General features: G+C 43.0%; 1 protein-coding gene across 8 annotated transcripts in view; it reads left to right on the top strand.

The window, feature by feature from the left end:
• The first annotated feature begins 1674 nt into the window (after nt 1-1674).
• The window catches only part of map2k5 (mitogen-activated protein kinase kinase 5), a 265564-nt gene continuing 255684 nt past the window's right edge, over nt 1675-11554 (top strand). For all 8 annotated transcript variants that reach the window (XM_078530078.1, XM_078530080.1, XM_078530077.1 and 5 more), the window contains exons 1-2: nt 1675-2257; nt 10387-10435. In XM_078530078.1, the coding sequence (XP_078386204.1) occupies nt 2120-2257; nt 10387-10435 (187 nt within the window). In that variant the 5' untranslated portion in view covers nt 1675-2119. The remainder of the gene's footprint in view (nt 2258-10386; nt 10436-11554) is intronic.

The raw sequence follows: 11554 nt of genomic DNA, 5'->3' as shown, positions 1-11554 counted from the left end.
ACCGGTTTTGAATAAACAAAAGCAAACTTTACTATATACAAGTCCAGAAAGATAAAAGAATTTACAAAATGTATCTTATACTCTAATATTCAGAGTAAGTATGAGGGACATCTGAAATAACAGCCGAACTAGGGTCGAACACACCACACTACAGAATAAATGACAGATGTAACCAAGACAGAGTCCATGGGTTTCTCAAGAATCCACCCAGACACCAGTAAACACCAAGTCAAACAATCTATTTGAAACTTTGTCTCATGAGGGATTCCCAGCTTCACCATTAAAGGTCTCTCCTTGGAATTCTCTCCAAAAGTCACCCCACTCGAATGGCTTTAATAATGGCCCACCTCACAGGCTTTCAATCTCGCCTTCCGAGATTCCTTCTCCCGGGTTCCCAAGTACACTCAAACACTAGCTTACAAGCACGCTTTGAGATCCATGGCTGTGCAAAGCAGAACACCGCTGCTCCAAAGGGCCAACAGTACGGAGTCAGCCTGCTAACTGCAGCTCTTTCTTTAATTTGGAGCCTATTTCTCTGCTTTCTTCTCTTAACTTACTTAACGGGATCTATTCCTCTCCCTGTGTCTGTGACACTTGCAGGCTGACTTCTCAAAACTGACTGCCTCAAGAAGAGCTGCTCACTGATCCTTGAACTGATCTGGGGACCTATCAAAACACCCTAGAGGGTCCCACCCTTGTTACTAGACAGGAACCAATGTAATAAGCATTGGAACATCCTATACCTTAAATGTTCCAATCTCTGCGAACTTAGCACCCAGGGACACACAGAACAATAGATTTCATGAAATATCGACCTCCCATTTCTTCCTCTTCTAACTTGCACAATATGTTTGGCTTCAGCATTGTTTCCAGGTCAGATGAAAATAGAGTATATAAATACTGGGGAAAAAAGTTGTATTTGCAAAGTTTGTTTTTTTCCACACTCTGAAACTGTATCAACCCACAAACACTAATAATTATAATTAATAATTCACTGATGCATGATTCCATAAAAAGCCCTTCCTTTTGATATCTGCCTCATAAATAGAGTTGCCAATTTTGATTGGAGGCAAAGATAAAAGCAAAATACTGCGGATGCTGGAAATCTAGAAAATAAACAAAAATACCTGCAAAAACTCAGCAGGTCTGACAGCATCTTTTTCATCTCATTTCTGTATTTCTTAGTTCTGATGAAGGGTCATACGGACTTGAAACGTCAACTGTATCCCTCTCCGCAGATGCTGTCAGACCTGCTGAGTTTTTCCAGGTATTTTTGATTGGAGGCAATCCCGTAGGTTTTATCATCATTATAACCCACCACCAACCCCCCAACCAACCCATTGCTTGGACATTGGAAAGTCCATCTTCAATACTTTTGTAACTAATAAATAACGAAAATGACAAAAAAAAACACAGCATATTTTTATAAAATGCATTCATGATTTTACTCTTCGATTGCTAGGGTCAGTGTTCAGGTGGTCAATCTTCAGCTCTTGAAAACTCCAGGGCAGGCCTGGAGAACTTGGCATCTGGACTCCTTCCCCACTTTGGTGCAGAAAGTAAAGATGTCCGCCGGCTCCAGGGCACCTTTTCTATCACGTGTCCGGGCGATCTCCAGTCCCATCATTTTTGTTCCGGTTTATAATACGAGGCACTTCCTTTATTTGCAAACCGGACGGGAGGGGGGAAAAAATAAAACACACAAAAAATTTGCCACCGTCACGATGAAATAAGGGCTGCGGAATCAAATTAAAAGCGGCGGCTACTGTTGGGAGAAGAAAAAAAAACATAGGGAGAATTTTGAAGCTTGTGGAAAGAAAAGTACATTCTAGTTGTCGAAGTTAATAAGGCGGCTGGCGCGCAGACGCGGGGGTGACTGTCGTCGGAGGAGGAGAGGGTCGGAGCGAAAGCAAAGAGAGAGCGAGGCCTTACCTGGAGGCGAGGCGGCGGTTGGCCGGTGACGGTTGGTCCCCGCGCGAGGCCGGCGGTTGGCCAGTGACGGTTGGTCCCCGCGCGAGGCCGGCGGTTGGCCGGTGACGGTTGGCCCCCGCGCGAGGCGGCGGTTGGTCGGTGACGGTTGGCCCCCGCGCGAGGCGGACGATGCGGCCCCGCGCGAGCGATGCTCGTGCCGCGTGAGATGGAACCCAAGGCGCCGCCGCCCCAACAGCAGCTGGTCATCCGCATCAAAGTCCCGGACGGCGGCGATGTGGACTGGAGAATCCCGCTCGGCTCCCAATTGCTCTTCAGGGATGTGTTGGTGAGTGGGGAAGAGAACGGGGCGGGGCTGGGGACCGACCTTAACCTCAGCTGGTTTTGGGGGTTGAGAGGACCTGGTGAGCTGCTGGTTTTCGGGGTGAGGACCTGACAGGCTACTGGCTTTGAGGGGGGCGGGTGAGATGAGGACCTGAGAAGTTCTTGGGTGAGGACCTGACGGTCCTGCTGGTTTGTGAGTGTCGAGGACCTGACGGTCCTGCTGGTTTGTGAGGGTCGAGGACCTGACTGGCTGCTGGTTTGGGAGGTGAGGACCCGACTGGCTGCTGGTTTGGGAGGTGAGGACCTGGCGGTCCTGCTGGTTTGTGAGGGTCGAGGACCTGACGGTCCTGCTGGTTTGTGAGGGTCGAGGACCTGACGGTCCTGCTGGTTTGTGAGGGTCGAGGACCTGACTGGCTGCTGGTTTGGGAGGTGAGGACCTGACGGTCCTGCTGGTTTGGGAGGTGAGGACCTGGCGGTCCTGCTGGTTTGTGAGGGTCGAGGACCTGACGGTCCTGCTGGTTTGTGAGGGTCGAGGACCTGACGGTCCTGCTGGTTTGGGAGGTGAGGACCTGACTGGCTGCTGGTTTGGGAGGTGAGGACCCGGCGGTCCTGCTGGTTTGGGAGGTGAGGACCCGACGGTCCTGCTGGTTTGGGAGGTGAGGACCTGACGGTCCTGCTGGTTTGGGAGGTGAGGACCCGGCGGTCCTGCTGGTTTGGGAGGTGAGGACCCGGCGGTCCTGCTGGTTTGGGAGGCGAGGACCTGGCGGTCCTGCTGGTTTGGGAGGCGAGGACCTGGCGGTCCTGCTGGTTTGGGCGGTGAGGACCTGACGGTCCTGCTGGTTTGGGAGGTGAGGACCTGACGGTCCTGCTGGTTTGGGAGGTGAGGACCCGGCGGTCCTGCTGGTTTGGGAGGTGAGGACCTGACGGTCCTGCTGGTTTGGGAGGTGAGGACCCAGCGGTCCTGCTGGTTTGGGAGGTGAGGACCCGGCGGTCCTGCTGGTTTGGGAGGCGAGGACCCGACGGTCCTGCTGGTTTGGGAGGCGAGGACCTGACGGTCCTGCTGGTTTGGGAGGTGAGGACCTGACGGTCCTGCTGGTTTGGGAGGTGAGGACCTGACGGTCCTTCTGGTTTGGGAGGTGAGGACCTGACGGTCCTGCTGGTTTGGGAGGTGAGGACCTGATGGGCTGCTGGTTACCTGGCTGGCAGGGAATGCTACGACGTGTAGCATATCTCCTGTTAGGGTTAACCCCAGACCTGTTTTATCGCTCACTAAAATAAAAGCAAAATACTACAGCTACTGGAATTCTGAAATAAAACGGAAAATGCTGGAGAAACTCAGCAGGTTTGGCAGGATCTGTGGAGAGCTCTGAAGAGGAGTCATATGGACTTGAAATGTTAACTTTGTTTCTCTTTTCTCAGATGCCGCCAGACCTGCTGAGTTTTTCCAGCATTTTCTGTTTTTATTTCTGTTTTATTCCACCTTTGCTGCTTTGACAATTTTGGTCACATTATGAAAAACAACTACATAGTACTTTTAACATAGTAAATAATCGCGACACGTTTCACGGGAACATTACTAAGTACCATCTGAAATGAGCCATTATTGGAAATATTAGTACTGGTGATCAAACTTGTTCAAAGAGGTAGGTTTTAAGGAGGAAAGAGAAGTGGAGAGGCTTGAGGCCCAGACAGTTGAAGGTATGACTACCAATGGTGAAACAATTCAAATTAGGGATTTCCAAGAGACCAGATTTGGAGGAACATAGAGATCTTGGAGGATTGTAGAGCTGAAAGAGATTAGTGTTAGGGAGGGGCAAGCATGGGGACTTCTTAATAATCTCAATAATACTGAAGAAAGGTCACACACTGAAACGTTGGGCTGTACTTCTGTGGAGTGGCAGTCGCATTGCCACTCCGCTTCTAGTAACTTATCCTGAAATGCAGCTGCACCTTTCTCGCCTGACCTTGGGCAGGATGAAGTTAAAATTGGGATTATTAGCACTGAATATTGGCATTGATTGGAATTTATAATGCACAGTGGAGCCGAGGCCCAGTGTTTTGGAGTCAGAGTAGCTTGTGGGATGTGGTTCAAGTCAGTGACCATCCATATAATCAACAGAGCTACTGGAATTCTGACAATAATCTTTGTCCAATAAACCCTGACGGAAAGTGCATTTGTGTGGATGTTGGTAAAAGAATGGATCAGGTTGAGCTATAATGACTTTCACTATCGACAATCTTACGAAACAGTTTTACTGGGTTCATGTATGAAAAATAGAAATTTGGTGAGAAATCAGAGAGCTGCTTGTATCTGTGGACAGTGCCTCAGAAAAACTTACTGCATTCAGAATGGAAAAATGAAAAGCAAGTACATGTGTGTTTGTTAGAAACAGAGAGCTTCCCAAGCTGCAATAGATTTGCTTGTCCAATAGACCTATCACGAGCACTCCTGCTGTCAGTGATTTGTTGCTAGTTCTCTTTGTCTTTGTCTAATGGACAATATATCATGAAACTGTATGTTACCCACTGTTTCCCATATGGGATCCAACTATGTATTCCTAATTCAATTGGGTTGGTATATACAAACTTACAGGAATAGGCCATTTAGCCCATGGAGCCTTTTCCACCATTTAAGTGAGATCATGGCTGATCTCAGACCTAACTCCATTTATCTACCTTTGCCTCTTAATACCTTAGTTTAACAAAATCCAGATTTAGAATGGATATTTGGTATAGTATCATCTGTTTGCTGAAGAGAGTTCCAAACTTCTACTATCCTTTGTGTGTAGAAGTGTCTCCTAATTTCACTCCAGAAAGGTATGCTGTAATTTTTAGACTATGCTTCCTCGTCCTATATTCCCAACCAAAGGTAATAGTTTCTCTCTATCTACCCCATCTTCTCCCCTTAATACCTTGAAAACATTAATCAAATTAATCTTTTAAATTCCAGGGAATTTTGTACTATCAGTTGATATGTACAGTAGTTAATCAACTTGAAAAAAATAGCATTTCTTGAGACATTACATCAGAAATTCAAGTTTTACTTTAGTTTAGAGCTCCTCCAATTCTGGCCTCTTGAAAATCTGTAATTTTAATTGCTCTACCATTGGTGATCATGTCTTCAGCAACAAATGCCCTAAGCTATGGAATTCCCTCTCTAAACCTCTCCACCTCTCTTCCCTCCTTTAAGACTCTTCTTAAAACCTTCTGCTTTAACCAAGCTTTTAGTCATCTACGCTGAATCTTTTTATGTGGCTCAGTGTCATTTTGCTTGATAACATTCCTGTGAAGCGCCTTGGGATCTTTTACCACGTTTGAAGATGCTATATTAATGCACATTGTTGTTTTTGTTATTTACAGCGCAGAAAGTGGCTATTTGGCCCATCATATATATATGTGGCCTTTTGACGTAAGGGCTTCAGGAACAGGAGTAGTCCCTCAAGTATACTCTACAATTCAGTTAAATCATGGCTGATCTGCACCTCAACCCCATTTCCCTCAGCTTTGCTGATCTCGCAAAATCATTGCCGAACAAGAATCTACCTATCTATCTCAGTCTTGACAGCTCCAATTTGATCCCTAACATTCACAGCCTTTTAGAAGTTAGAGCTCCAAATTTCTGTTACCATTTGTGTGAAAAAAGCTTCCTGAATTCACTCCTGAATAGCCAAGGTATAGTTTTAAGATTATCACCTTAATTCCTCACCAGAGGAAATAATTTCTTTGTATCTCCCCTTTCAAATCTGTCTAATACTCAAGGAGATGCAAGCCAAGTTTATGCTACTATTCGTCATAATTTAACCCTCTAAACCTTGGCACCATTATGGTGAATCTGTGCTTCACCCCCTTTAAGGCCAGTTTATCGTTTCTGAAGTGTGTTGCCCAAAATTGAATGCACTATTACAGATGGAGTCTATCCAAGGCTCTACACAATTGCAGCATAACTCCCACCCTTTTGTATTTCAGCCCCTTGAGATAAAGGCCAACATTTCAGTACCTTATTTGATTAGTTATTTGTGGCCTTCCACTGGCTTTTACTGATCTACTTGTCATAGCTGTTCAATCAGAGTACCTACCCACTATCTCCACTCTGTGCCCTCCCTACCTGCCAACCAATTTTCAAACCAAATCAAAAGGCTTCCTCCAATTCCATGTACTTTCATTGTTGCTAATAATATCCTATGTGGAACCTTATCAAATGCCTTCTGAGCAGCTGTATGGATTAAGATCCATAGACAATCCCTTTTCTTCTTTAAAGTGGCCATCTCAAAAAATTCAACTAGTTTAATCAAACATGACTAACTCTCAATACTGTCATAAAAGCAAAAAACTGCGGATGCTGGAAATCCAAAACAAAAATAAAAATACCTGGAAAAACTCAGCAGGTCTGACAGCATCTGCGGAGAGGAACACAGTTAACGTTTAGAGTCCGTATGACTCTTCAACAGAACTAAGGAAAAATATTTTTCCTTAGTTCTGTTGAAGAGTCATATGGACTCGAAACGTTAACTGTGTTCCTCTCCGCAGATGCTGTCAGACCTGCTGAGTTTTTCCAGGTATTTTTATTGTTCTTAATACTGTCATGTTGGCTCTCTCTAATCAGGTCATTTTTTAACAAATAAACTAAACATATTTGACCAGCCTTAGTGTCACTGCCATTTAGCAATATAAAATGTCAAAAAGTAGAGATTAGGCGCGGATCCAGTTTATGAAATTATAGGAATTTGCAGCACAGGAGACCATTCACATCATCATACACAGCCCATCATATATGTTTTAAATAACAAACCTGACTGCTCAGTCCTTGCTATCATGAATTATGTTGAAACTATTCAATTAAATTAGTTCCGTATAGTTCACCGACAGGCATCCATTCTGCATGTAGCCTTTTGAGACATTTTATAGCACTAGAACAATTTATTGCTATTCTTAAAATGCTGAACACTAGTGGACACATTGTTTCCTATGAGCAGTTTATAAACAACCAGAAGAAGTAATTTATTCTTAAGGGCAATAATTCTTTGTGCTTTTATTCATTGGACTTTGCTCACACAAACATTGTAGACACTGCTAGTACAAATGTAACAATGGAGAACTTTATCATAAAAGCAAAATACTGCGGATGCTGGAAATCTAGAACAAAAACAAAAATACCTGGAAAAACTCAGCAGGTCTAACAGCATCTGCGGAGAGGGATACAGTTGACGTTTCGAGTCCGTATGACCCTTTATCAGAACTAAGACATATAGAAATGAGATGAAATATAAGCTGGTAGAAGGGGGTGGGACAGGAGAGCTCAATAGGGGGCCAGTGATAGGTGGAGGCCAAGAAGAGACTGCCAAAGACGTCATAGACAAAAGGACAAAGGGGTGTTGACGGTGGTGATATTATCTGAAGGATGTGCTATTGGGGACATTAAGGGAAGCAAGCTAGTGGCAGATGGCCCTAGTGCGGGTGGGGTGGGGGGGAGGGATCGAAATGGGCTAAAAGGTGGAGATGAAACAATAGATCGAAATAAATTTAAAAATAGGAGGGAAAAGAAAAAAATATAGTTGTAAAAAAAATTATAAATTATTGGAAAAAGGGAGATCGGAAAGGGGGTGGGGATGGAGGAGAGAGTTCATGATCTGAAGTTGTTGAACTCAATATTAAGTCTGGAAGACTGTAAAGTGCCTAGTCGGAAGATGAGGTGCTGTTCCTCCAGTTTGCGTTGAGCTTCACTGGAACATTGCAAAGGTCTGGACATGTGGGCATGAGAGCAGGGTGGTGTGTTGAAATGGCAAGCGACAGGGAGGTCTGGGTCATGCTTGTGGACAGACCGAAGGTGTTCCGCAAAGCGGTCACCCAGTCTGCGTTTGGTGTCTCCAATGTAGAGGAGACTGCAATTCTCCAATGTAGAGGAGAACTTTATCATTGCTGCTTACTAGCCTAGTTAGAAAATCATTCAGTGCTTTCTTCACATGGAGAGGAAGGTGGGATTAATAATTTCGGATCTGTTGCTTTGTTGCAGCAGAAGTGAATAGTCTGGTTTGTGTCAATTTGCTGTTGTAAAATACTGTTTTTTACATAAGTTATGAAACTTTGGGGTCCATTGCTGTCTTTTAAGGAGTCATCCGGCAAAATGCATGCTCCACTAACTTTGCAATACTTGATATTCTGGTTTACAGTAGCGATGGTGTCTTCCTGAAAGTCCTGAGGCTTGATTCTGATTGGTGCTCAGCTGTTGTCCAATGATTTGACCAATGAACTTGGAACAGAATAAGGTTTCTCAACTTCCAACAGCTGAGCACTGCTCTGAGTAGAGTTCCAGAGCTGTAATGATTGCGCAGCGGTGATCATCAAGGGTTAAATAATTTTCATCATTTATTTATGCTTCTTGGAAAATGAAGTCCATTGTTAAAGGAATAGTGTTTCTTTAAGACTTTTGTTTGCACTAGACATGGAAAGAAAATGTAATTTTCTCCCTATCCACTGTTGTGCAAGTATTTCACACACACACTGTGTTGCTGTTACTCCCCAAATATGAAAAGTTCTTGAATCTGTTTTTTAAATCTAATGTTGGGATTTACTTCATAGCCATAACTTTACTTGGTAAAATCTCAGTTTGAATCAGGGCAGGTTTTGAAAGAAAGCAAGAAAAACACTTTGATGTGGGGAAATCAAACAATGTTCAAAAGTTTTGGTTCCTTTGAAAGGGCCTTTGGCTGACCTGAAGCTTTTAGTAGCATTTTCAGATGCTGACAGTCATCCATTTTGTGTTCAATGTTGGAAGGCAATGAACAAGTTGAAAAGTGTGAAGGAACACCAAAGCTAATTATTGAAGATGGATTGACATTGTGTGCTGCATCACTACCGTGCACTGAAATGACACTCTGTGATTTGACTTATTGTCCAGTACAAAAATATATACTAATGCTTCAGGTGAACAAAGGATTAACAGAAGGGCATCTTTGTTCACAGGTCTGATCCTTTAATAAATCAAGGTAGGTGGTGAGCTCCACATTGTCTCATTCCTGAAGAGAAAGTGTTAGTCTCTTCTGAAACTTCATACTCTTCATTCAGATCTTGCAGTTAGCTTTTGGCATCGATAACGAGCAGATACAGCACAACAGCACCAATAAGCATGGACAACACTAACATTTGTTATACTTCAAGAGACTGCCACCCAAACCAGTGACTTACCCATTAAGCATGACAAAGGTTAATTTATTGAAGGGCATTGCCGGAATCTTTCTACAGTTTGGCAACAGAATTGACCTATTCTCATTATCTTTCTGAAGAATCAGTGAAATGACAAACTGATCACATAACTCCACAAACTCTGCCAAAGTAAGCCATAGAGTGAAATACTTCTCAACATCAATAGTTAAGAACATATACTGTGAAAAATTTATAAAATATTGTACACATTTTTTTCTATTTGTCCTTGCTACCTTCTAACATTTCCTCCAAAATAGTTATTTCTTTGAGTCCATTTCTAGCTTTCTGCCACCTTGATTATTTTCTGTTCAATTTCTTGTTAATTTCATATTTGTTTTTTATTTGATTTCCTTCACATCAGTGCTTTTGGCTGATTGCTATTATATTTCATAATTTCTGTGAACTAATGCAGCACCTACCTTGCATGACCTCTATCTTAATTCACAGCAGCAGATAATAACTTATTCACCTTCTCAAACTACAGAACGTTTTCAACAGAGAAAATTTTCTGATCATTATACTGCATAGTCCCAGTGTTAATGATATTTATACAACACACAGACCCTGCACTGCTAAAACCAGCTGTGGGACCACCAGTCAAGACTCTTCCTCCATTCTAGAACCAATGCACTAGGCCATGAATAATATGATGAAGGTTTAGGCCTTTGTTTCACATGCTGAGTCACTGATCTCAGTCTTGGTTCTGGGCGTTAGGGGAGGTGAGTGAGACCAGAGGTTAGACACTACTTAAAGAAAGAGAAAATTAGAGGGAACAGGTTGCTCTGGTACAAGTTGGGAGTAAGTACCTAACATTTATGCGGGGAGGAAGTCAAGGAATTATTTATCCAATTTTTAAAAAATGTGTTTTTAATTAATCTTTGAAAGTAAAATCTTTCCAGGTCTGCTTTAAAATGTTTTGTTTCTTACTTTTAGGATGTTATTGGCCAGGTGTTGCCGGATACAACAACCACAGCGTTTGAGTGTAAGTAAATTAATATTTAATATGTAAAATATATCCAAGTTATAGGAATACACATTCAACAGCTTCTGTTTTTATTTTGGTTAATTTTGTTTTAATGGCAGGTATTCTGTAGGCTTCATAGAAATACATTTAGTGGGAAAATGTATGGGACAAAGCAGCCTGCTTGATTGGCAACTCATCAACCACCTTAAAAATTCGCTCCCTCCACCACTGACGCACAGTGGCAGCAGTGTGTACTATTCACAAGATGCACTGCAGCAACTCGCCAAGCCTCTTTTGACAGCATCTTCCAAATTCTCTACCACCTAGAAAGACAAGGGCAGCAGACGACCTGCAAGTTCCCCTCCAAGCAACGCACCATCCTGATGTGAAAGTTTGTCACTGGATCAAAATCCTGGAGCTCCCTAATAACACTGTAGGTGTACCTACACCAGATGAACTGCAGTGGCTCAAGAGGCAGCTCACCACCAAGGGCAGTTAAGGATGGGCAACAAAATGCTGATGCTGCCAGCGAAGCTGATATCCGGGAAAAAATTTTAAGAATAGTTCTTTCGTACAAAGAGCTATTTATTTTTGGCTGCCTATATATTTTGGTTGATTGTGCAACATGCCACTAGTGTGACAATCACTTGTAAGTAACTTACTACATAAATTCAAGAATTTTGAAAATTAGGGAGCATCTATATTTGGCTACTGCTTTGCATTTGGGCTTGCATTCTTATGTAATTCACTGAAAGTAGGAAATTTAAGCTGTAACAGGTCCAGCTGTCTTTTGTATCAATGTATTTCGGGAATGGGCTGGTTGGGGAGTGAGGAGGGGTTAGGATAGCACTGACTTGAATCTTTAAAAAAAAAGGTGCACATGTTCATGCCCAAAAAATATATATACTAAAGCTTTATATATAGAACACCCTTGCTGTAAAACCTTACATTTCATGACTTTTTGTAACAGTAATGTAATCGCGCTTTTCTGTTAGCCAACCTTATTGATTTTTCCTTGCCTTTATTTGAATGTTGCTGCTTATGTCTCCAAATCAGGTGGTGCAGGGGTGCTTATACCAATTGTTTTTTGTGATCTGTAGTAAAAAATGCCAATTCCCACCGAGAAGAATGCTTCAA

Source organism: Cetorhinus maximus, chromosome 26, assembly GCF_964194155.1.
Source record: "Cetorhinus maximus chromosome 26, sCetMax3.hap1.1, whole genome shotgun sequence".
NCBI lineage: Eukaryota > Metazoa > Chordata > Chondrichthyes > Lamniformes > Cetorhinidae > Cetorhinus > Cetorhinus maximus.
The sequence above is the reverse complement of the archived record's forward strand: the minus strand, read 5'-3'. Positions and strand labels throughout refer to the sequence as shown.